Below are 27,923 nucleotides of genomic sequence, written 5' to 3'. Positions count from 1 at the left end.
TACATGCAAGGCATGATGGTTTCTGGTCTTTACATACATAAGAAACGACTACACATTACTACCATGAACATGCATGTTATAAACAGCCTAGACATGTGTGCAGTGTCATTCTCTGGCATGAATCAAACCAAGTGTAAACCCATCAACCCATACAAACACTCATGCCATTATGATCATGTAATAGCATATAAATTTCATTATCTTCATGCACATGAAAATTCAATTATGCAATACCAGTTCGGGTAACCCATTACATACTAAATGCAAGCATGTGCAAATTTTATTTTGTTGCATGCATAAAGATATTTCAACCAAACTTAACGAAATCCGGAAATTTAATCCCATGACAATACACATTCCTATATTTTTTTTTCGCTACGCATGCATTTGAACCCAAATCCTGAAATAATAAAATGCTAAAGTAAATCATATAAGTTAACACATGTGAATAAAAGTATTGAATTACATGCACCTTGCAAAGTCTGCAGCTTTTAAACGCACAAAGAAACATATATATATATATATATATATAGATAGATAGATAGATATATCCCACTTGGCAGGTCTGTCAAGGCCGGTACCAGTCCAGCCGAGGGCTAGACTGGGCCTGACAGAACCCGACATGTCCATCCGAACCACTCGCAAAACTAATTAATCCCTTTTTTTTTTCTTGTGTAGTGCCTATCTACAGCCAGCGACCGGGGTCGGCGACGGTTGGGTTTCAAGGGTTTGTGCAGAAGACTATATTAGAGACTTGGTTTATTCACAGTTAGGATCACCATAGGAAATACATGTATACTTTTGTTTTAACTTGCTTAAACCTGAAAATTTCTAAAGTGAACCCATAGTCGTCGATTTTCATTCTTGGATTCACACAGAAGCTGCTTACTATACTTTTGCTATTTTAACAGTATGTAAGAAGAAAATACCCAAGGTACACACGTGAGTCTTGGGTTTGGCAATTGAATCATAACGAAAAAAAAATCTGTTATGTACTGAACACAGATAAACACTGAATCCTTCAAAAGAAATCGAGCAGACAATGCACTTAACATAGAAATCACAAACTGTTATTAAACTTAATACACCATTTACACATAACAAGTGGTTGTAATTACTTAACCATTAAAATTGTAACATAAAGCCTACAATCAATATTCACCATCATTTTCATCAAATCTAAGCTTCTTGCCCCCCCCTATACGATGAGAGACTAACAAATTGATAGCATAGCTGAACCACCAAAAAATCCTATCTATATGAGATTCAGACGTTCCTTGGTTGATGCTAAATTCGGAATTTGAATTTTTGTCTGAAATGGTTATTATATTTTATTTTATTTTTAAAGTTTCGGTAATGGAGTTGTTTATTCAAAAGGATTTTGTCAGTGTATACCTTCCTCCCTAAGGTCAGAGAGTCGTAGTTCAACAACCCGAAACTCCACCCATCAACGGTCCGAAATCCCCAAAACTGTCATTTTGGGGTTTCTGACACCTCAAACCCCAAAATCTGCCTCTCTCTAATGATTTCCCTAAAATATTCCATGAAAAGCAAATATGCACCCTCTTTCTCATTCAGAATCAAGAGGGGAACCCGTACCTTTTTGAAGTTTTTTCGGCGATCGGAGGCTGGGGACGCAAAGCAGAGCCGGCTGGTGAAGCTCCTCTCACTGCCGTGACAGGGTGCTCGCTGGAGGTCGGCGATGGTGGATGTGGGTTGCCGCAGCTTTTTCCGGCGATCTTCTACCCTCCGGCGCACGCACACAGACAGCGAGAGAGACGAGGAACGAGAGAGAGAGACGAGTGAAGAGGAGCCCCTCTCCACTCCCTTTTATCGGCCAAGACCCCCCTTTCTGGAATCTGTTAGGGTTTTATCGGGCAACCCTTATCTTTTAAAAAGGGTGTTACACATGGTGGGTCGGGTTCGGACCCGACTCCAAACCATATGGATCCACAAGTTGGATCCGAATGGATCCAACAGTGGATCCTCGGATAAATTTAAAAAAAATTAAAATTTTATTTATTTCTTCCTCTTATTATTATTATTATTATTAGTTTTATTATAGATGTGAATATAAAGACCACTTTATAGATCTTAGATCCACATGTTGGATCCATTTGGGTCCAATCACGGGTCCAACCTTAAATACTTAGTTTTTATACTAATTATTATTCCCAAAAAAATTAATTTTATTTATTTATGATTATACTCATATATATATATATATATTAAAATATATATAGGTATATGGATCCGGTATGTGGATCCCATACCCATCTACGCACCCCTATTAAATAATTATTCTCCAAATTATTTAATTAATTAGAAATTATTATACTCATACATACATATCAAATTTACGAGGTAAATTTATTCAAAAAACCCCTTTATGGGTCCTGGATCTGAAATTTGGATCCCAAGCCCAAATCCCTCTGTTATGAAATATATATATATATATTATAATATGTTTAAATAAATGCCTAAAAATCATGGGTATTACAGGGTCATATAAGACCTAATTGCCCTAAGTTGAATGAAGCACCTAAAAATAAGGTTGCTTCCGTTAAAGAAGCTACTCAAAAGAAAGAGGAAACAATCAAAGGGAAGGAATCTTTTTCTCTTGCTCAACTATCGGAAGCACTACAAACTCTACTCAAGATACCATCAACCTCGGGTGCCACCATAGCTTTTTCCTCTCCTCCAGGTATGTCTTCTTGGATCCTTGACTCTAGAGCTTCCTTTCATATGACCCCGCTTGAAAATGAGCTTTCCGATTTGTGTAATAACTATAAAAACTCCTATGTTTCAACTGTCGATGGTACATCTTTACAAGTAAAAAGTTTTGGAACTTTAAACTTTTTCAAAGATTTCTTTGTGCCAAACGTGAGAGTTGTACCTCAACTTAATTTAAATCTCCTCTCTGTTGCTCAAATATGTAATCATGGATGTGAAATCTTTTTCTCAACTAAGGATTGCTCTATACAGGATCTCCGGTCCGAGAAGCAGATTGGGCAAGGCCATAGGAGGGGAGATCTCTATTATATGAGCAACTTGAAACTCCCCACTAACTCTTTTTGTAACCATGTCCAAGATAAAAATATTGAAATTTGGCATCAAAGACTTGGACATCCAAGTTTCTCAAAAATGTACTCATTTCCATTTGGAAAGAAATTTTGTAACGAGAAACATTTTGTTTGGAAGAGTTGTATTTTTGGCAAAATGAAATCCACTCATTTTCCAAACCGAACTTTTGTGTCCAAAAGACCTTTTGAGTTAGTCCATTCGGACGTTTGGGGTCCTTCCCCGGTTATGTCTAAAGGAGGGTACTCCTATTACGTTACTTTCATTGATGACTACACTAGGTATGTGTGGATCTACTTTCTCAATTTAAAATCCGAAGTCTTTGACTTCTTCAAAAAATTTCATATGATAGTTAAAAATCAACTTTCAAGTAATATCGCTACTCTTAGATCCGATTCGGGTGGAGAATATCTATCAAATGAATTTCAAAATTATTTAGAAGTGAATGAAATTTGTCATCAAATATCGTGTCCTAGAAATCCTCAACAAAACGGCTTGGCCGAAAGAAAGCATAGACATATCATGGAAACCACTAGGACACTCCTTATTTCCAAGGAAATTCCAAAGAGTTTTTGGGCCGAAGCCGCCTTAACCTCAACTTACTTAATAAATAGAATGATATCTTCATCCTTACAAAATACATCTCCATATGAAAAACTATTTGAAAGAACACCCGATTTCAATAGATTAAGAATTTTTGGGTGTAAATGTTTTATCCTTACACATAAAAGGGACAAATTATCTCCTAAAGCTATCGAATGTGTTTTCTTGGGATATGGAGAAAATCAAAAGGGTTATAGATGTTTTGACTTGAAAAATAACAAACTCTATGTATCCAAAGATGTAACTTTTTTGGAAAATGAAAATGGTTTTGTCAAAACTAAAGATATTGACGAAAGTGAATATGCCTTTTTATTTGATCTTCTCTCCCAAGAAGATGAGACTCCTCAAGAAGAGGAAATCTCCAATGCGTCTTTGAATGACCTAGAGGATATTCCTCTTGACAATGTTGTAGATGAAAGTGATAGGCCAATCCAAACCTATGTTAGGCGTGGTCAACAAGCTCAAATGAGTGCCTTAGAAAAATACTCTCAAGGATCCAGCATAGAAGAAACCTCTTTAAAGAGATCCGGTCGAATCTCCAATCCTCCTAATAGGTTTGTTTCCTATGAGTCTCTAACTCCAAGGTATAGAGCGTGTTTAATTGTGTTGCACTCATTTCATGAACCTTCACACTATAATGAAGCCAAAAACATTCCCCAATGGGTTGAAGCTATGAACTTAGAGCTTAGTGCCCTTGAAAAGGCAAAAACTTGGGAAATAACTTTGTTACCCACTGGAAAGAAATCGATTGGATGTAGATGGGTCTTCAAAATTGAAACTAAAAGTGATGGTTCATTAGAACGTTATAAAGTCTGGTTAGTAGCTAAAGGATATGCTCAAGAATATGGTATAGATTATGAAGAAACCTTCGCACCTGTAGCTAGGATGACTAGTGTTAGGACTCTTATCGCAGTTGCGTCAGTCAAAAAATGGCCTATCTATCAACTAGATGTTAAGAATGCATTCCTAAATGACGAATTAAATGAAGAAGTTTACATGGATCCCCCACCAGGAGTATGTATTGGTAAAAATAAAATTCTCAAACTTAAAAAGACATTATATGGTTTAAAACAAGCCCCAAAGGCTTGGCATGATAGATTTAGTAATGTAATGACAAGTTTGAATTTTCGTTCATGTTATACTGGCACTGCTTTCTTTGTGAAAAGTGCAGGGTCTTCAGTAGTTGTTTTACTACTTTATGTTGATGATATGATCATCACTGGAAGTGATGAGCAAGGAATTAATGATATTAAGAAAGTTTTAAAAGAAAATTTTGACATGTCTGGCCTTGGTTTCTTAAGATAATTTTTAGGAATTGAAGTGGTGTACTCATTCTCTCTCAGATGAAACTTGTTGCTGACATTTGTTCCAAGTCTGATATCTCTGATGATAAGAAGATAGAAACCCCTGAAGTCATCAATGCGAAGTTAAGATTGGAAGATGAAACACCTCTCGAGGATCCTACTCCCTATCGGCAACTTGTTGGGTCTCTAACCTACTTATCCATCACTCGGCCAGACATAGCTCATGTCGTCCACTCAGTCAGTCAGTTTCAACATGCACCTACAACCGTGCACATGAGTGCACTCTTAAGGATCGTCAGATACATCAAAAGCACCATAACTAAGGGAGTTTTTCTTTCCTCCTCTTCATCACTTGATTTAATTGCTTATACTGATGTGGATTGAGGAGGAAATCCCAATGACCGAGTCTCAACTATGGGTTTCTGTGTTTTCTTAGGTGACTCTATGATTTCTTGGAGATGCAAGAAGCAGCATAAAGTATCATTGTCCTCAACGGAAGCAGAATATCGTGCTATGGCCACTACAACCATGAAACTTGTATGGCTAAGGAGTCTTCTTAGTGATATGGGCATTGTCATCTCTACTCCTTCCAAGATGTGTTGTGATAACAAAAGCGAAATTTATATCGCAAGCAATCACACCTTTCATGAGTGTACTAAGCATATTGAGATGGACAGTCATTACGTGCGTGATGAATTCCTAAGATGAACCATAACACTTCCTTTTGTCACATCCGAGTACCAGTTGATAGACTTCTTTACTAAAGCCCTTGTTGCTCCTCGTTTTTTGTTTCTCCTTAACAAGCTTTCGGTCATATCCCCGTAAAGCTTGAGGGAGAGTGTTAAAATACATGTGTAATCTATATATATATATATATTGTCTAAATATACCCACTAGGGGTATTTTAGACATTTCACAAGTACCCGATAGGGGTACTTGTTATTTTGTTTTTTATTTTTGTAATTATTTTGCACTTTATTTTTTATCTTTTTTGTTTTTTGTTTTTGTCCACATAGGGGTAAAAGTGTTCTATATCAAGTTGTTTTTGACAAAGCTCGATATCTTCCGGACAATGCCACTTTAGCTCAAGAAGAGTCAACTCTTCCCAAAGTTCAGACAACTCATTATAGTATTCTCTAATACTTTTGTCTCCTTGGGTCATAGTTCGCAGTTTATCTTATAGATTACACGCATGTGCAATATCTTTAACGAAATACATATTTTAAAGGTATTCCCAAGCCTTACTGGCATGCTCAAACTTTACAAGACTAGAGCATTTCTTGATATTTACACTATTAATTAGCCAAGACATGATCTTGGCATGCCCCATCCTCCATTCTTTCCATTTTTTTCTGATATGTAGCTAATACCTTAGTTTTTTCTCCTTTTGCGAGGGGTACATCTTTCTCATTTATCTATTTTTATGAGGATTAGTTTTTGTTCTGAATTGAAAAGATCTACAAACCCCCACAACCCCTTTCCCCAAATGTGGTGTTTCATAATTGAAGCCCATATTACATAATTGGTATCATTTAGTTTAATGGGCATGATGGTAACTTTATTATTGCCATCCATTCTTACAAGGGTAAGAGAGAGAAAGAAGATGAGAGAGAAAAAAAAAAGATAAAAGAAAGAAGAATGAGAAAGAAGAAAAAGAACAAGGGCACAAACACGATTATACGAAGCTTGAGTAGAGTCAACGAACCACTCCTTTCTTTAACTATGTAGACACAAGAATACTTGAATTACCGAAAAAGAGAAGAGACAACTTTTTGCTTCAATGGCACATAAGTCAAGGTAGCAACTTTCCAAGATCCAAGAGCTTGATAGCCTTGATACCATGTAATGAAATGAAGACTTTTAACAAAAGCACAAATGCTCACAAGTGTCTACTAAAGACACATTAACTAAAACCCAAGGCTCAAGAGTAAAAAATAATAATCTTTATTTCAATCATATAAAATGCTTAAAAAGCATTAATCCAAAGAGAGGGGAGTTACCCCTATTTACACACATTAGAGAGAGGAAGAGAGAGGCCTTGAATGGACTCAAAGAGAGTCGTTGGTGCTAGTCCAACCGCTCTATTTGTAGTCGTTGGACTAGCTCCAACAGCTCTTTAAACTAGTCAACATCAAAGTGTTGACTAGTTTTGAGTCTAGTTCAAAATAAAATAGACAAACTAAAAAAGGAAAAATAAAAAATAAAAAGAGAAAATATATATAAATATACATATATTATATATAATTATATATATATATATATACTTTTTAACAATATGTATATATATATATATCTAAGTCACACGGACTCGGCTACAAGGTCGACACACCTACGTCAACACGCCCCGACACGGGTGCAGACACGGACACGAGGCGGACATGGTCAACCAAGTGTCGGACTCAGTCAATGCACCGGGGCTGAGTCCGTCCACATTTTGGACTCGGTCAACTTTGACCGAGTCTATTTTTGTTCATTTTTTAGGGCAGAAGAATTATAAAAACTAAAAAAAATCAATCTTTTTATATATTTTTTTAAAAATGTATATACTGTGCAGTTGCACAGTCTTGCAGCTGCACAATCTGTCTTTAGTAGACTGTGCAGCAGCACAGTCTTTAGCAGACTGTGCAGCTGCAAAGTCTGTCATTAGCAGATATATTTTTTTAAAAATATATATACATATATATATAGCCGTGTCTTTGAAATTGCGCCGCACCCGTGTCGCACCCGTACCCGCACCCATGTGACATAGATATACATACAAAATACAAATGAATACAAATGGCATATACACAATACATTTTAACGCTCCTGAGCTCCAGCCTATTTCACTGTAAAGCACCTCTCTTTTGCACATTTTCCAAAATATATTTTATGCTTTTAGGTCAAAACAAGTAAAATAATGTTGTTTGACAAATTTACCTGGATAAACTTGTCAAGTCTTGGGCAACAAAATGGCCCCCAAGGATCTGTAGAATTGATGATGTTCTCGTTGAGAAGGTTTATCCGTTTGTCTCAAGTCCCAGGTTTCCATCTGATTATGTTTTTTCCGTTTATGAGCTAATTATGTTGTTACTGGGTCAACTATAAGGCAGTGATTCAAATCCCAGACCCTCAGGCACCAAATTTTCCAAAATATATTTTATGCTTTTAGGTCAAAACAAGTACAATAATGTTCTTTGACGAATTTACCTGGATAAACTTGTCAAGTCTTGGGCAACAAAATGCCCCCCAAAGGATCTGTAGAATTCTCAGGTGTCTGATGATGTTCTCGTTGAGAAGGTTTATCCGTTTGACACAAGTCTCAAGTCCCACGTTTCCAGCTAATTATGTTTTTTTCTTTTATGAGCTAATTATGTTGTTACTGGGTCAACTATAAGGCAGTGATTCCAATCCCTGCTGCCCCTCGGGCAACAAATTTTCCAAAATATATTTTATGCTTTTAGGTCAAAACAAGTAAAATAATGTTCTTTGACAAATTTACCTGGATAAACTTGTCAAATCTTGGGCAACAAAATGGCCCCCAAGGATCTGTAGAATTCTCAGGTGTCTGATGATGTTCTTGTTGAGAAGGTTTATCCGTTTGTCTCAAGTCTCAAGTCCCTTGTTTTCAATTAATTGTTTTTTCCTTTTATGAGCTAATTATGTTGTTACTGGATTAACCATAAGGCAGTGATTCAAATCCCTGCCCCTCAGGAACCAAAATTGTCAGGGTGCATTTGAATACCCCGGTTCTCCAGCAGGGTGTTAGCCCCAGCAGATCCCTGATGGGTAATACTCCATTTGATATTTTTGCAGAAGTGGTCAGACCACTATGAAACTATTGCTCCATCACCCTAATGAACAAAATCAACAAATGCTTTCAGTCAAGCCTGGTCAAAACCATATCCAAATTCACCTAAGTGGTCAAAATATCATTATTTGTTCAGCATTTCCACAGACTGTGAAAGCCCACTTAAGTGAGTCGCATCTAAACTGCACTGAAGGCATCCTATTGTATCTATGACTACAACTAGTAGCATTACTATGCAGCAATATGCTAAAGAACTGGAACCCAAGTAATTATATTCAACTTAGAAATGTATAATTCATAATGGACCATGTTTTTATCTGATGCACCATGCTTCTGATATATGATAAAGGCAGATTCTAACCCCAAATAAGACCAAGTAATGAAGCTCTTAGAAACAAAGACTATCAATTGCCATATTTGATGCTCACATCAGTTTGCAGCCATGCAAAGCAATAAATAAGAAAACATGAATATACAGCCGTCACATAGAGGTATCATGCAGATTTCAGATTGCATCCGCCATGAACCTCTGATACCTAGACAAGTTTGCTTCAAATGATTATGCAGCTGAAAATGGAAAATAATGCAAGGAATAAACTATGGTAACTAAACGGGTACTGTCGACAGAGATATCATCGTGAGCATACCTCGGACAGGAGCACCATCCATCAACTCAAATTTTGCAAGGGTTTCTGTTTCAACATATGTATTAGGGCCAGAACCAGTTGATTCCCGGCGTCTGATCTCAAGTTCCATGTTCTTAATCTTGATTCTCACAAGAAGAAAATATATTTTGCCAATGATAACATCCTTAAGGTGATACCTGGATGCAGCAAAAAATCCTGTGCTGAACTCTGCCCATATATAAAATTTCAGTTTGTACTTGGAAAGAAAATAACGGAACTTACTTGCTTTTACTATATTCAAACTCAATGTGAAGACAATCCTCGATTCCAACCTCCATCTGGACAAGAATAATAGAACTGATCAGATAAATGATCAATTACAGGATCAGCATGGAAAGATAGTTGCTTTTTAGGCAGATGATTCACTATGCTCATGGAAAAAGCAACAAGATTTTATTTAGATTTGTGAACCTTTGCAAAATCCTCGATAATGATACATTATTTCATTTTAGAAATAACGACACCGTGTGCCTTCAAATCACTCTCAGCAAGAATAAGGGCATGTTTGCTTTGGTCACAGGTAGGATGAGTCATCATACTTGAGAAAGTTGAAGCTTGAGAAAGTTGGTTGGAAGGTAGGTCTTGTGACCAACTTTCTCAAGTTTCAAGGGAGGAGCATTCTCAAGTGAGAATTACAATCACAACTTGCACTTTCTAATGTTTGTAAGACTTGGCAAAGTGCCTGATTGTGAATTGCGGTTACAGGATCGTGAAAAAAATCTAATTTTCACAGGGCATTACAAACGTGCCCTAAAAGGGAATTGACTAACCAGGATAATAAAAAACAGTATCTTTGCTCAAAGTTTCTGGTAGATTAAACCATAAATACCATCAATACAGACCTTGATACTGTTATTGATTGATGGAAGTGGAGTATAGTTACGGACCTGAAAATAAAGAAAGCAGATGAAATTTCAGATACAAAGGAAAACATATATTTACAACAAATTTATAGTCAGCAAATCTGACTGGCATTCAACAATAATGGCTTGCATGTTTGCTAGCTCATGTAATTCACCAAGGCGGGGAGCGGAGCGGCTCTAGCAATGGAGGGACTCACGAAGCAAGAGTTCAGGGCAGCCCAGGCCAATCTCTTAAAGTTTTTTCATCATCCAATTGTTCTTGCATCAATGTTTCGAAATATCACAGTGTGACGAAAGAATCAACTAAAGAAAAAGAGGATCCCCCGATTCCAATTCTGAATTTGTCGGGTTCCTTAGGTACTGTAGCTGCCTTTTCAACCAAACCTCAACACTCGGTTCGGCTATCACACCTATCCCAAGTGGACTTTCCTAAGGTGCGATGTGTATCGGGCAATCCATCTATGTTGGGTGGAAACAGATTTTGTTTTTTTTGTTTTGGGGGATGCCCTTGAAAATATATGACGTCCCATATGGGCACTAAGCACAACGATGAAGAAATGCTAACCCAGTCTTTCTTCTCATTTCCGGGCAGCAGTCCCATTCTAATATACGGTATTTTTAGTGGAACCACCTGAATGTGGGCCCCCTCAATGGGTTCCAAAAGAAAAAGGAGGGTGGCGTGCTTTTTGATTGGATGGAAGGCTCCCTTTTGACACAAACCTAACTATCGGTGATATCAATGAGTCACTTGCATAACAGCGAGGACCATCTGTGACATAGGAAGTAGTTTTTTATTTACTAAAGCTATACTTATCTGTGAATCTTCCCTTCTGTATTGTATATATTTTTCGATAATTTTCTTCTAAACTTGTTATTCTTATGTTAGTTCAATGTTTTGACTTGACTGGTTCCCGGCGGCTGTCAGAGTTCCCCCGTCCTGTTGGAAAGACGAACAAGGTTCTCCTTACCAGGAAAGGATGGATTTGTTTGGTCGGCCCAAGTCGATGAGGCATTCCAATGCCTCAAGCAAGCCATGTCGGAACCGCCCATTTTAATGCTACCAAACTTCACAACACCTGATTGAACAGTCCATTACAAACTGCCCCATCTTACTTATGATGGAAGAAGTGAAACGACCAATAGTTTTACGATATTGTAGTGGATTGATTTTAGATGTTGGAACGGGCCAGGAAGGCAGCACGGAGGTATCTTGCGGTTGGAAACTTGTTCACGGTGGAGCGCCGGGCATTAACACTATATGGTGATCCCGAGTCCTTTGTGGAGGAAGGCCTTATAATGGTTCTAGTAAGGCTTGCACCAGTGTCTATCAAGACCCTCTTGATTTTGTGTAGTCAACAAAGGCCTCTACATACAAGGGTCGGGGGATAGCGAATGTCAGGAAAAGAATGAGTGAAGGTAGACGACTGTACAAACCAAAAGCGAAGGGGAAAAGGATGGGAAGCAAAAGAGGAATCAAATGAAAAGCAAAAAGAAAATTGATTATGGAATGAATGTATATTATGTTTCTTCAACTAAAACATATTGTTCACGTATTTGTTGTGATATAAAAAGTCAAAAACATGATAACATTAAAAGTTAAAAGAAAATATTATATGAGAGCAATGTGTTAATTATCGTATTGGAACAGTACCTGTAAAACCCGAAAATTTTATAAAATTTTGCAAATTGGGCCTAGATCCAAATTGCAGATCCAGGACCCATAAAGGGGGGTAATTAGGATTTATTCATTTGAAACCTTGATTTAATGATAATAATGAATAAATAAAATTTTAAAATTTTAAAAAAATCTAATTTAATTCGAGGATCCACAGTGGATCCATTTGGATCCACTTGTGGATCCATATCGATTGGGGCCGGGTTACGGGTCTCGGGTCCGGACCCGAGACGCCCCCCTGTGTAACAGCCCTTTTAAAGAAAGGGGCAACCCGATAAGGGTTGCCCGATAGGTTTGTTACAGAAAAGGAAAGGGGGGCAGGAGGGGGTTACGCAATGCGTAACCAACCCCTCCCATCTCGGCATGGAGAGGGCCGATAAAAGGAGTGGAGAGGGGGGTTTTCCGTCTTCACTCGGGCACTCTCTCCTCCCCCATCTCTTTTCCCCCGTCTCTCTCTCTCTCTGTCAGTGTGTATCGGAGAGGAGGAGTTCGCCGGCGAGCTGCGGCAACCAGCAGCCATCAGCGACTGCAACGAGTACCCCCCTGTCGCGGCAGCAACAAGGAGTGTCAGTCGCGGCCCTACCTTTGCGTCCCCAGCCTTCGATCGCCGGGAAACCCATCGGAATCAGGTACGGTACTTCTTGGACTCGGGGTGAGGAATCGAACGTGGGTTCGATTCCATGGGTGGGTTGAGGGGAGGATTCGGGGATTAGGTTGTTTCCCCATTTCGAAAACCCAAACGATTTGAGGATTCATTGTACCTAACCCTAAACTGTAGCAAAGTTCATCCCAAATCGATTTGGGGATTTTTCTTACCTATCCCTACGTTGCAAAAATTCCTAGCCCAAACGATTTGGGGTTTGGTTGTGGTATCGGACTAGCCCCATTCGTGGGATTTCCGATTCTTTGAAATGGATAACCCCAATTTTTGGGTGATTTCTGTTTTGGGACCCAATAACCTAAATACTAAAGGGAAAGAGGAAACCGAAGTCTGTTTATTTTGGGTGTTGTGCACCTTTTGAACCAGGCCATAGCAGGCCCAGCTGACCCAGTTAGCTGGGAGCTGGCCTGTACCTCGGCTTGTGTAGATCTTTTCCTAGTTGTGTTATAAATTCTTGTAATGACATACTGTCAGATTCGCTGGTGGTTTGGTTTTGTTACATTTGTATGCTAACATAATCTTTCTCGGGGATATCCTTGTAATCTTTGTATGCCGTTATAGTAGTAACTTTCATTACGGTTGTTTCTTTTCCACTAAGTATTCAAACTCTGTTTTCTGGAGGTGTATTTGGATTTTTCTCTCAATGATCTAGACTGTTGGCATATGGCTTGAAATAGCATACCGACTTCTGTATTTCATTTAGAGCAGTCCCTTCTTCTTCTTTTTCTCCATCATATCCCTTGAGACCTTGTGGTAAGTGATTTCGGGTTTTATGTGGTAAACTGTGTAAATATGTCTAGATTTAAGGCAGATTGTATTTGCAGATGCTGGTCAAATATTTATCATAATCTTTTGATTCATTAATTTAGTTATGAGGATTAACTTGTGTAGAAAGTGATCAGTTTTCTTATTACCAGGATTGCTTGGTTTGGATTTAGCCGCAAGATAGCATCCTATTATTGAATAGTCTGAGAACTGGGGTCATCCCTGTTCATACAGTAGGATAGGTGTATAAAATTAGCATGTAGTATTAGAAAGAATTGAATATGCTGGCTGAATGAATAATTGTCATTTGTATCTATCTAATGTAATTAAGTCAGAACTCTTTACCTTTACACTACTATAATGCTTCGGGCGTATTGAGATTTTGTTGAGCAAATGAAACCTTAATGGTCACAGATCTATATAAAAATATATTCATTTAGGTCAGGGATTTATTAAGACTGTAAGAGGCAAAGACTCTGAAATTAACTACACATGGTATTGGGTAATCAGATGCATATTGTACTACTTTTCCCTTGTATTCAAAACCCTGCTATGATGCATGTCTACTGTTTCAAATGTATGAATGAGCCGTACGCTTGAAAGGTTAGTTGCCTAGTAAAATACTTGTATTCTGAAATAGTTTGTGACTGCATAAATGTGTAAATTCTGGAATATGTGTGGGTATTGAGGAAGGGGTATATAACCATGCTCTTAAAAACTTTTGTAATCGAGATGGCATACTCTCTAAGGAATCAATGGGCTGTAATTCTCTAATTGCTTATGAGAAATTTAGACACATGCCTTGCCGAATGGACAAGATGGCTTAGATACCCGAGGCGGGTATTTGGAGCTGATAATTTATGCACATTGAAAGATAAATCTAAAGATAACTTTAAACTTAATGGTTGTGTGCTTACGGGTTTAAAGGTACCGGGGCATCGGTGCTTGTGCTGTAGAATTTGTAACATGGGAAATAGTTGATTTTTTGTTAAAATGTATTGCTTTGGTACAAGTGTATACATGATAAGAATGTGAGCATGATCCAATTATTGATAATTCTTCTTGAAATGGTACATGTACACTCACACACTTAAAGAAACCATGGATTGGTTAAGACCCATATGTGATGTAGGTAACACACACATGTTGAAAATGCATATGAATGAATTATGACATGCATATGTTTGGGTTTATATTTGCATGAAGATGTATGTTGTTTGGCATTTTGGCTTAGTGTTATAAAGGAAATACTGTTATGGTTTTATTATGTGATGCACCGATGGCCAAATTTGACCATCATCGGCCTGGAGTGCCGTGGGGTGGGTTTTCTTTTATTTATGTTTTTAACAGCATCACTTAAACCACATAAGATGGTTTGACACTTTACTACACTGTTCTATGTGTTTACACAGGCTGGAGTCCCGAATGGGTCCCTGCAAGGGAGGATGCAGGGTTTTCACTTTACTTTTGCATATAGTGTTGCAAACTTAAAGAATGAACTTTAAATATAAATAAAGAATAAGAACAGTGTAATATACATTCTGGGATATCTCATCTGGAGTATGAGAATCTTGGATATCCGGTCTTGGGGAGACTGTGAGGATACAAAAACTCCGTGTGCGTTGTTGCCCCTGAACCCGATATTGAGGTTCTTCTCCTGGCCACGGTTTTAGGGAGAATCCGCCACTTTACCCGGGAGTGGTGTGTTAGTCAGAGCTGTGAGTTTATGGTACCAAGGAAGTGGCACTTGTGGGCGTAGGGTGTCCCTTGTGTCCCCGACATTAGATGTGGAGGTCTAATATTCCGATGGATGGTGTTGTTTCCTGATATCGGTCGAGGGCTAAGTTGGAACCCAGTAATAAAATACAAATTGTGTATTAAGCTACCCTGGGAACCTACTTGACCTCGGGGTTTGTACCCGTTTGGTGTATCCGCGGGCCACGGTAATTAAAAAGATGAACTTAAAGATGTGTGCATCTAATAGGGCATGCATATGGAAAGATGGAACTTAAATGAAAGATAACAGAAGAAATCATGCATTGCACATAATCATGCATTTTTCTGTTATGCATTAGATCATGCATGTTTGAATCATTCTTGATATCATGACATCATTTGGTGGTAGCATACGCTTTACTTCGTGAAATCATGCTGAAAGGTTGGTTATTTAGTTGTTGATATATGACATTGTTTACTGTTATTGATTGGTGAGTAAATGAAATCATTGGTAGTTATGGAAATTTAGATGTTGAAAATTTTATATCTGCACTCACTCAAATCACTGCATGAAATCTTATCCATGTTCTTTCTCTCATCTGGTTTCTTTAGAAGTAGCTGTGCTTAGAATTTCGGTTCTGACACCCTACTTTGTTGGTTTTTCACAGGAAATGGTGAACAGTGAAGTTGGACATGCATCTGGGGATGGATGAGTTATACTTGGACTTGTCAGCTTCAGTAGAGGATATTGTGGCTCTTTCTTTTGTCTTTCAGTTCTTTTAAATTCTGCAATTGTTACTTTACTTTCAGTTGAAGAAAACCTTGTCTTTGAAATTTTATTACTCATTAATAAAAGAGTTTTAGTTGGTTGATATGGATGATAATTGCAACTTCGTTTGTGGTGGATGGGCTATCCAATGGAAAGTGGAACTGTGAGGACCCCAGATCTCTGGGAAGGTTTCTGCAACTCTTTAGAAAAAAAAAAAATCCGCATTTTTAAAAGGGTCTGGATTGGGGTCGTTACAGTACCAAAAGGGCTGACAATATGGGTGGATTGTATTACATCGTAAGATACGAAAAAACTCCCATTTGACAAATTATAAAAAATAAAAAAGTTGCATAAAAAAATAAAAATTTAGAAAAAGCAAAGAATAAAATAGAAAAAAAGAAATTTGAATTTAGGCATTATGAATAACTAAACATACACATGTACTACTAAAACATGTGAAACGATATTGTAACAAACTAACAACTAACAAAACAAACGGTTTACTATTAAAGAGACACATTAGATAACAAACAAAAGAAAAAAGTTTTGAGTAAACAAACTATAACAATCACATAATACAGAAATAAAATAACTATAAAAAATTTTAAAATATGACCACAAAGAGAAATAAAACTCATTTAAGTAATCAAATTACAATATTAAGTAAACTTAATTATGAAATAAATTGAGCATGAATAAATATGTAACAATTATCAAATATAAAAGCTATAATTATGATGCTATAACAATCTATCCATCACATATATCAAAAGAGTTCGAAACTAAACATTAAAGAGTAAAAAACAAAAAAAAAGTAATGTCATTTCTAGGTAGTAAGCCTTAAAAAAAAGAAGTTTCATAATGTTTTTTATTAGTTAGTTTCGCCAATTACAATAAGCACAAGAGTTGAATAATGTGTGCTCTTCCATAATAATAGTTTTCTTATATGTCACATGAGTACAAGGTGTGGGTTTGAAGATATGACACGACAAACTCAAAAAATTTGGGTACTAGGGCAGGTGGTTATATATAAATATATATTTTTATATATATATATATATATATATATATATATTAAAAATCAAATTTGTATGTCTTTTATAAGATATGGGTTTGGATTGAATAAATCCAAAGTCCAAACCCATATCTCTTGGGTATAAAAGAGGGAGAGTGGGTGAAGAGTTTCACCCACGGTTGCCAGTTGAGGAAGCGGGAGCGGGAGCGATATGGAAAGCAGGAAGCGATACGGAAAGCGGGAAGCGAGGTACTTTCAAAATTTTAGGAAGTGGGAAGTGTGGGACCACTTAGGAGCGAATCGGGAATCGTCTTGAAAGCGAACCGGAAGCTACCTAAGAAGCGAGGGGGAAGCGAAAAAAAATAGAAAAAATGGGGGAAGCGAGGGGGAAGTGTGATGGGAAGCGCGCTTCCCATTTAAAAAGGGTGATTCCCCGCGCGTTTCAGAAGCACGACGTTCTGCGCTTCCCCACTTACCTAGGCGCTTCCGATAACTTTTGTTTCACCCCCCCCTCCCTGACCTCTTTCTCTCTCAAAAGAAGAGGAAGACAAAGACCATGAGGAAGAAGAGGCAGGTATGCTTCCCCTCCCCCCAATCTCTCTCTCTCTCTCTCTCTCTCTCTCTCTCTCTTTTCAGTGCCTCCTCATTTTCTTTCTTTCTTTCCCTCTTTCTCTCCTTTTTCATTTTCTTCTTCTCTCTTCTCTCTTTTTCTCTTGATCCTCCTCCTTCCCCATCCCTTCCCTCTTTTTCACTCTTTATCCTCCTCCTCCTTCCTCTATCACTAGCAAGCAATGGCGCAGAGATAGGAAGGGAAACAAAAGGGGGGGGGGGGGGGGGGGGATGGACTGGGCTAGTTCAGGTCCGGACCCGACCCAAGGCATGTCGCACCTGGTGTGCAGGGGCAGTGCACGCGCCTGTACCTGACTCAAGTGCATCGCCCACCATGACTTTCCTCTTCTTCCTCCATGTCTTTCTTTCACCGACATAAAAAAAAAAGTTGAGTTGGTGTTGGACCCGACCCGGCATAATGCGGGATCCGACCTGAGGCGTACCCGCAGTGCACCCGGTACCGCCCCTGTGTCGACACGGGTACGCCGATTTCTTTGGCGTGTCCCGGCTACATAGTTCACATAGCTTATGAAATAAGTGAATACGACTATACTAAAGTCTGATTTATGTAAAAAGTAATCACTAAAAGTGAAAAAGAATACAAAATAAATTACTTGAAATTTTTAAACAGAAAAAGTGAATAACTGTATCTTACGATACAGCATGTATCGTAACGATACGGTACAGTGGTAAGGTACAGTCCGATACACTGCATTTTCCAATTAAGGGGGTATATCGTATCGTATGATTCAATACAATATTTTTATAACATCGTTGTAGAGCGCTCAAAATATATCCAACAATAGTCCTACAAAACATTATTTTAACTTTCACATGACAAAAAGAGCCCCTTGATGATGGGTACCATTTTTCATTACAAGAGTGCATGACCAACCCTAATGTACTTAGTCATCATGTCGGTTGAAGCATTGGTGTTCACTACGTCGGTAGAGTTTGACCAGAAAGTCATTGGATTCCCAAAGGAGAAGGGAACAAGGTTGCAAAAGGTAAAACCCTAAATCAATTTTACCCGTTCATAGTTTTAACTCTTTATTTTAGCATTTTTCCCCTTCTTAAAAAAGCATGTTTTAAGATTCCAGTGGTCAAAACAACTAAAAAAAAGAGTCAATTCCTAATAATCATGATTCCCAATCTTTACAATAGAAGTATAATTTCTTTGAAAATGTGTTGCTTCTCATTGTGTTTGAGAAGCAAGTTGTCCATGCTCTGAAGCGTGCTTCCCACCCATATATAATGCTTGTAGAAACTCTAGAATGAAATGGTTAGCCTCGTAATCTGGCATCTTCAATCTAGACTGAAAATGATCAGATATATATGCATTCATTAGCAATCCAAGACCATCTGGCATCAATTACACCCTTTCTACCTTTTCCAAAGTATGTAGTATTGAGGCAAGCATATTTTTCAGCAATTAAACTGCTTCAATGCACAAGAAATTAGAAAGCATACATTACTGTGCATTATGCAGGCCAAACTTCTATCCATATCAAGCTGAGAATAAATTCTTTCAAGTTCCATTTGTAATATTGAAATATATAAATCACTGCATTACATACAAATATCTTACAGAAAAGAACAATATACACTAGTCGAGAATCCTGTAACTCAGGCTTTTTGCAAAATAATCCCTGCTTCTGTGATTCGGCAAACCACTGTTAGAGGGCCGTTAGACTAACCACTGGTCAAAAACTGACTATGGTTAGATGGCTGAAAAAAAAATACTATTATGACGCTATGAATTAGAAAAGAAGCTTTTCCCAATCTCTGTAGAAGTTTTTTTCTCTCAAACCCTAGGTGTGTAATCCCCTCTCTCTCCCTACATTCTCCGGGAGCCATATGCGGTGCTCTCCGGTGGCCATTTTCAGTGACTCGCCAGCAGCATCAAGCTGCAAACATCTCCAAAGGTCATTTTAACCCATGGTTGCCAGTTGAGGAAGCGGGAGCGGGAAGCGATACGGGAAGCGGGAGCGGGAAGCGAGGCACTTTCAAAATTTTAGGAAGCGGGGAAGCGTGGGACCACTTAGGAGCGATTCGGGAAGTGTCTCGGAAGCGACCTAGGAAGCGTCTCGGAAGCGACCTAGGAAGCGTCTCGGAAGCGAGGGGGAAGCGAAAAAAATAAAAATAAAAAATAAAAAATACAAAAAAATTGAAAAAAACAGGGGAAGCGAGGGGGAAGCGTGGGGGAAGCGAGGGGGAAGCGTGGGGGAAGCGTGATGGGAAGCGCGCTTCCCATTAAAGGGAAGCGCGTCCCCCATTAAAGGGAAACGCGTCCCCCATTAAAGGGAAACGCGCTTCCCAAAAAAGGGGGACGCTTCCCCCCACGCTTCGGAAGCGCGACGTTTCGCGCTTCCGAAGCGCGCTTCGGGGAAGCGCGCTTCCCCTTTTAGCTAGGCGCTTCCGGTAACTCTGTTTTAACCATCTTTTGCAAAATCAATCCTGTCTTATTGATCTTTTTCAAAATGGTCCTTCAAGGGCAGGATTATGATTTAGACCGTTACCCTCAACGGGGCACGACGGCTAACCCCAGGAAGATTTTGAAAGAATTAACGGAAAAGCAGGGACTAGCTAAGATGAACAGGGCAGGGACTATTTTTTCCAGAAAAAAAAATTTATCTCTTGTATAAGAGAAAGTTAAAGAGTATGCACACTTGCTGTCACAGTGATGAATATCATGACCCGGAGTAATATGACATATCACACAAATGGTCAAACTGTTAAGATTAATGTAATACTTTATAATGTATACTTATATATATGGTTTAATATTATTTTATATTTATATATATATATATATATATATATTATAATAATATATATTATATTATACATATATATAATATATGTTGGGAGTCAAAGTCGAATTAGCTTTGACTTGCTCCCAACGGCTAGAAGCTCTCTCATTTGTTAATGAGAGAAGTCTTTCACTCCCTCCTTTCTTAACTTCTCTTTTTTCTTTTATAAATATGGGTGTGTGTGAATGTGTAAGGGTTAAGAGAGTGATGGATAGTATTAGGTATTTTATGTGTGTTTTGAGAGTTATGTAGTGAGGAACTTATGTAATTTTTCTTTTTGTATCTCTAGTGTCTATTATGACTAGAATTATTCAATATAATTTTTCTTTTGTATTCTTAATGTCCATTATGAATATAATTGCTCATTTACTTTTTTATGTAACCTTTTAGCTCTTATGTTTTTATCTAAATGTTTTATGTTCTTGGAGACCATTAAGGAGTGCATTGGGATCCATGTCATTTCGTGAATGGTATCAGAGCAAGTCATCATAGTCTTGAAAAAGATTTGTATTTATTAATGGTATGGATTCAAGGATTTCACATTCTGGTATGTATCTTTGTCTTTCTACCTTTATATGTATGGTAGGTGGTTTTTCTAAATGGGTTATGTTAATATTACATGTTTTTCTTTTAAAATTAGAATAGGTAAAGATTGTTATCTTTTGATATATGAAATATATGTTTTTGAATTATGAATATATAGTAAAAATATATATTGTTGCAAAGATATTAGATTTTTAAAACCCTATATGTGTTCATGTTTTGCAAAATATTGAATTTCATGTTTAAATGTTCCTTAATGTATATGTATACACAAACTATCTTGGGATTGTTAATATATTGTGATGTTTCTTTAAGTTATTTTTTAATTATGAGACCAAGATATTATGCTCTCATAGAGGTCTTTCTATCATCATATGAATGTGTTATTTTATGTACGTGTGAGTGATATGGCTCTATCATTATACAACATATTAAGTAAGATTACTTTCAAATTAATGACTTGTGAAATCTCTTGGTATATGCCTCAAGCAGTGTTGTTAAAAGCGCGCCTCAAGGCTCAAAAAGCGCGCCTCGCCTCGAGGCGAGGCACTTTCGCCTTGAGGCGCACGTAAAAAGCGCAACAACCTCAAGGCATACGCCTCATGCGCCTTGAGCCGTACGCCTTGAGGCGAGGCACGCCTCAGCCTCAAAGTGAGGCGCGCATTAAACATCGGATGGCCCGGACCCGAGTTCGACCCGGATCCGGGCCCGTATTCTCGAAAGATCGAGAACCTGTGTCTTTAAAAAAGACACAGGCGCTTCGGGGCGAGGGAAAGCCCTTCGCCCCTTCTCTCTCCACTCCGTCCCCTTTCGTCCACCGCCACTGCTCGCCGCCGGCCACTGCTCGCCGCCGGCCACCACCCGCCGCCGGCCACCACTCGCCGCCGACCACCACTCGCCGATCACCGCCTCTGCTGAGAAGGGATCACTCGCAGTGTGACCACTCGTCGTGCGACCACTCGCCGTGCGACCACTCGCCGCCGCCACTGCTGTCGCCGGCCACCACTCGCCGCCGGCCACCACCCGTCGCCGATCATCGTTTTCCTTCAGGTATGGCTTTTTCATTTTTTTTTATTAACCAGGGGCGTAGCTAGGGGGGGCAGAACTGGGTTGTAGCCCAGTCCTGCCTCACGAAACAGTTAAATTTTTTTTTTTTAAAAGCCCAGTCTTACCCCAACCCTGATTCCATATGAAATAGATTTTTATCCATTTTTGTAGCGCAGCCCAGTCCTAGCCCAGCCCTGACTGCAGCAAATAGTTTGATTTGTCCATATGAAATAGATTTTTATTAATAATTGTAGCCATTTTTTGTCCATATGACTGCGGTCCCTTGTTTTCCTTTTTTGTCCATATAACTGTAGCGATGATGATTTCTTGGTGTGCAATCAAATATGCGATGTCCTGAATTGTTTAAGCATGCATTGATTTGGTTTTTCGTCAATAATGCTTGCTTACTTGAGGCATATGAGAGAGAGAGAGAGAGCCTGGACATCTTGTGCAAAATACAATCCAGAAATTAATTTCTTGCTGCTAAATTTGCATATTTTATTATTCTTTTGGAAAGCATCATTTGCTTTTCATGGTGGCGAATATCAATCTGCTTTGAAAAGAAAGGAACTGAAAAGGCTCTTATGGAACTTGTATCCCTTGTCATGTTGGTGGTCACTTCATCGCAACTTCTCTTGAAGATAAAAGTTGGACATAAAGGAGCAGTTGTATGGTTATTTCAATCAGTTTTTGTTGTTAATGTTAGTTTTTTATTGAATGAATGCTCATATTTATGCAATTAGATACTTATATAGATCAAGTTGTTGCATTAATGCTACTTTTACATGTTAATCTCATATTTTTTTCGTATTTATTTGAGATTTTTTATTTCGTGTTGGTTGGCGCTTCATCAATAAAGCATTTCTTATTTATTTATAATTTTAGATCATTTTTATAGTTTTTTTTAAGTTTAAAAAAAAAATTTTTTTGAGGCTTACGCTTTGCGCCTCGAGGCTTACGCCTCGCCTCAGATTTTGGTGGAGCGCCTCGCTACGCCTCAACGCTTTTAACAACACTGGCCTCAAGTAATTTTTATGAGTATTAAGCATGGTTTGTTATCATTTACTTGAATGCATATTTTAAAAATATTAAATGTATTTCTCTATTGTGGATTGTATTCTTCTCTTAGTGAATTTTTGTGCTTCCTCTTGAGCATTATTGAAACATTTTTTTTATACTTATCATTTAGTCCTAAGTGGCTTTATGTATTTTTATCCATTGGTGATTTATTGATTCGGATACTTGTGCAATCTTGCAACTCCTAATGGTTTCTCTCTTATGCTTTGATATTTTATATCATGCTTCTTAGAAATTTCATATTTGTTGCATTATGATAAAATTTCTTGTATGACATATGTGGGTTTATGATTAGAGATGATTATGTATATTATTTCTATATGTAGATCTTTATGAATTTCTACATGTCTGCTTTCAATTGTCACATAGTAGACTTACCGACCTTTTGTATGAGATACACTTAGTGCAGTTGTTTCTCATTGGTAGATTTATGATTTTTTCTCTATGTGGAGTGCCTATATTGGGCATGACTCGTTCAAGTTTGTGAAAATTGTCATAAGACATCATGTATTGCATATATTTGCATCAATTGAAATATTTTTATGCATATGATTGCATAAAGTTTTATGCTAAGGTTTTTACCTAACTTTATTGGATTTGATTTGAAATTTGTTTTTCAAATCAAATATTTGATATGAACTCACTTGTTTGGAAATTGAATTATGTGAGTATGTATTGCCTTTTATGATATTTGGATTGTCCATCACAGAATTTTATATGATGCATCATTTCTCTTGGCCTTGTTATTTGTTCAGAGATGTTTGTTGGGGTAAGTTGTGTGCACCTCGTTTTATGTCAATTTAGATTGTCAACTTATAGTTTGGCTCTAATTGACGGTTGTTTGATCTCTTGATTTGTGAGTGTGTTGTATCACTTATTTGTTGTATGGCCATTATTGTTATCATGGATGCTTATAACTTTGTTTATCTATGATGGCAATCTATTGTTTGAAATCACGGTGTTTCAAAAGATTATTAAAAATGATATTTCTTTTGGTGACATTAGTGTGTTTCTATTACAAGTTCTCCTACCTCGAGTGTCTTCTCCTTTTTATGCCTCTTATCTAAGTGTCATTATACGTATACAAGATATATTTGTTCACACCATCGTGTGTTCTTTGCTTGTATTTACAAACTTACAGTGAGACTGTCACGAAAATAGAATTTTTCGCAAACCCGCAACGCGTGGGACTACACAATCTCAACAGCCCAACGGCCAAAGGCCACGCCACAACACTTTTCTATGTGCTGAATCATTTTCATTGGCCCTGCGCACCACCTCGTAAGCAGCTGCCTAGCGGAAGCTGATCAAGCGCATCTTCAAGTGTGCATTCCATATAGTCCATGCCGCTTAGTGCATAGTCGTCCCATACCAGCTATCATTTTTGGAAGAGGCACAAACTTTGCCTTAGCCTTGCGTGCCATGAAGTGTCTTGCGGCCCCATGCGCACGACATAGCAAAACCCCGCCACTGAAGGGACAAGACCTTACGGCCCCCAGTCCGAAGACCAGTTGATGATTGAACACCATAGCAAAGAGCACCACCCAGATCATTTGTCGGTGCCTAGGCATTCACTCGCCTAGCCCTGGGTCACCATACTCGGTTGGAATCACCTAAGGTGATTCCTGGGGGAATTAGCCCTAACCCACACGCACCCCCGTGCGTCCAACCGCTACACGTGGAAAACTCCAAGTCGAGAGGTCCATAACAAAATCTCCAAAGGCAACATCCTCTGATCCGCTGGCACTGCAAATTCAACCAACGCTCTACGTTTGAGCCACCACCCAAAAGTGCACTAACGCCAATATCGTTGCTTATCGCGTGTGGCGCTATCACCGCGCGTCACCGATCAAGCCAATGCATATTGTGTGTTGCTACACTCGATGTGTTTACCACTCAGCAGAGCTCTGCACTGAACATGCCTCATTCCGAAGGCTCAGTCCGGGATAGAGACAATGTAAGCTTGAAAGGGGGTGTTAAGATTAATGTAATACTTTATAAGTATATGTATATATGTATATATATATATATTGTTTAATATATATTATATATATTATAAGTATATATATAATATATATGTAATGCCCCAAAATTTCAAACTTACGAACTTTTCAGAAAACAGGCAAAAGACTTGAAAAAATCTATTTCCTCTAGAGTTTGTTTATAGAATCAGCGAAAGACTATTCTTTTGCGAACTTTTCAGAAAACAAGCAAGCTGACAACTTTTGGCACGTTAGCTAAAATAACTAAAACTCAAAAATTCGGATATCCCAAGGAAAATCCGTTACAAACCCAAAACGTCCAGGACGCAAGCTAAGTGCAGGAAGAAGTCTTGAAGTCATCTTGTCATCGCGCCTTCGCCCATGGTGTACCTAAACATCACATGTACCCATAGAATGGGTTAGTTTCGCGAAAAACTAGTAGGTGCACAAGAGAGACTACTAGAAACTGAATTAAGTACATTTAATTCAGTATGCTAAGCAGTTTAAAGCAGATATGCAGTTAAACAGGTAAGCAGTGCAACAGAGTAAGCAGTGCAAGCAAGTAAGTGGTGCAAGCGAGTAAGCAGTTCAAAGCAAGTAAGCAACGCAACTGTCAAAACATAGCAAGATGAAAAATCATTGCGATACACGCATCAACACAAATGACCACTCTCAGGGTCGATAGCCACTATTACAATCAACAAGATCAATGTCGGATCACCTGGTCTGGGAAATGTATAACCTCACAAGGAATTCTGCCCTAGATGGTATACCTGATCTTGGACCATACACTTCCTCACAGGAGTTCACCATTTTTGCGGCTACCTGTTCGTGGACAGTGTACATCCTCACAGAGAATCTACCACTTTAGTTGGTTACCTGGTCTTGATCATACACGCCTTCGCAGATAATCCCTTGGAGATCAGGTCCTTAATAGATGTCACACTCGGTGATACATGCATCAATACAATGGACTGCCCCGAACAATTGACCGCTCTTGGAGTCAGTAGCCACAATATGGGCACAAGCATGTATATCAGTAATATGCATCATATCACTTCACATGGTAAACAAAACACAAGATCACTCATTCCTCCAATAAGGTTCCATGAACCATGAACATATTATCGCATACTTCCAATATTTCTTATCACGTGGCATATCAATCACATCACATAGAAACATATAATACTATGCATCGTGTTATTGCCACAAGGAACATTCAATCCTCAAATAGGACCTTAAAGCATGCGTAAACGACACATGAGAACACGCAGATATGGCAATCCAGCTGATTCTATAGGTGAAGAGTAACTAACTCTATCCGACAGCCAAACAAAATAACCGAATAAGACAAACGCTCATAGCAATTCTCGCGATACATACAATTACCATCAAATGACTCAGTCCATCAGCAAGTAATTAAATTAATCGTAAGGCATAAACCATTGTATCGCAAGCCATTCATAAGCTATACATGATAAGCAATCATACGGCAGCGGTTATATCACAATATGTAAGTAGCTTATAAGACAAGGGGCCACATCAATCCTAGTTGTCACCAGTTCGTAGATTACGAGTTGTATGCAATCACATCAATCATAAGAGATGCAAACCAACAAGTGCTACGTTACAACAAGCACCAAGCAGTTCGACCCATGGTTGCTAGTTGAGGAAGCGGGAGCGGGAAGCGATACGGGAAGCGGGAGCGGGAAGCGAGGCACTTTCAAAATTTGAGGAAGCGGGGAAGCGTGGGACCACTTAGGAGCGATTCGGGAAGTGTCTCGGAAGCGACCTAGGAAACGTCTCGGAAGCGACCTAGGAAGCGTCTCGGAAGCGAAAAAAATAAAAATAAAAAATACAAAAAATTTGAAAAAAACAGGCAAAGCGAGGGGGAAGCGAGGGGGAAGCGTGATGGGAAGCGCACTTCCCATTAAAGGGAAGTGCGTCCCCCATTAAAGAGAAGCGCGCTTCCCAAAAAAGGAGGACACTTCCCCCCCACGCTTCGGAAGCGCGACGTTTCGCGCTTCCGAAGCGCGCTTCCCCTTTTAGCTAGGCGCTTCTGGTAACTTTGGTTCGACCAAGGGGTAAAGCAAGTCACATGCTAATATGTAGCAACTGGCATAATGCTATTATTATAAGCACTTAACTAGTATGAGAAGCTAGTTATTACTCAGCAAAGAACTACGTAAGCAGTTTAACCAAATAGAGTAACGCCTTGACAGGCATGCATAGCTCAACGAGTAGCATATTGAACTATCGAGCAAGCGAGCAATCAACCAGTGTGAACAGACTTTATATTTCGATATTACTGGCCTGCGGGTACGTGCAGGCAAAACGTAGAAACAACTGAGACTAGTTTGAGCGTTTGTTATTTTATATATTTTCAATAACCCGAATAGCTAGTTGAGTCCGCTCCTAAAGGGACGGCTTTAGCCGAGAGAGGATTCCCCAAAAGCAGGTAAGCAGTGTCACGGATGCATCCAACTTCTGCAGAAGTGTTGAGCTAACTATTGTAGACCCTTTCCCCTAACTCCAATGACTGAGGAGGCCGGATCATTACTCGTGGGGTGGTTGTTAACAACCTATCCATTGGAGTTTTGTACCGCTTTGTCCTCTCCCTTGACAGACAACAAGAAGCGAATGGGTGCGTTAGGGGTTGCTTAACTAACGACCTATTCTATGTTGTAGTCTTTAAACCACTCGAGCATCTTGCTTGTAAAGGCAAATAGTATCATTTTATTTAATTACAACATTGTGCATTTAGCATTGTTCGAGGTCGCACGACCGTCTCATCCGATCATCGCAGTACTAGCGTGTAGTGCACGACTACAAGTACTCTAGGATGAAACGGGTATACCTCCTCAATAAGAGCTTCATCAGAAGTGTTTCACAAAGATGTAATGTTCTCAAACTATACTTTG

The 27,923-nt window shown here is 38.7% G+C and overlaps 1 protein-coding gene across 7 annotated transcripts in view; it reads right to left on the bottom strand.

The window, feature by feature from the left end:
* Window positions 1-27,923, bottom strand: part of LOC149811826 (vacuolar protein sorting-associated protein 26A) — a 142,803-nt gene that overhangs the window by 62,497 nt on the left and 52,383 nt on the right. For all 7 annotated transcript variants that reach the window (XM_089993944.1, XM_089993940.1, XM_089993943.1 and 4 more), the window contains 3 exons: window positions 10,307-10,351; window positions 9,687-9,742; window positions 9,426-9,601 (listed from right to left, as the gene is read on the bottom strand). In XM_089993944.1, the coding sequence (XP_089850070.1) occupies window positions 9,426-9,601; window positions 9,687-9,742; window positions 10,307-10,351 (277 nt within the window). The remainder of the gene's footprint in view (window positions 1-9,425; window positions 9,602-9,686; window positions 9,743-10,306; window positions 10,352-27,923) is intronic.

Source organism: Nuphar pumila, chromosome 17 (genome assembly GCF_984573655.1).
Source record: "Nuphar pumila chromosome 17, dmNupPumi1.hap1.1, whole genome shotgun sequence".
NCBI lineage: Eukaryota > Viridiplantae > Streptophyta > Magnoliopsida > Nymphaeales > Nymphaeaceae > Nuphar > Nuphar pumila.
This window is presented reverse-complemented; position numbering and strand designations above follow the sequence as displayed.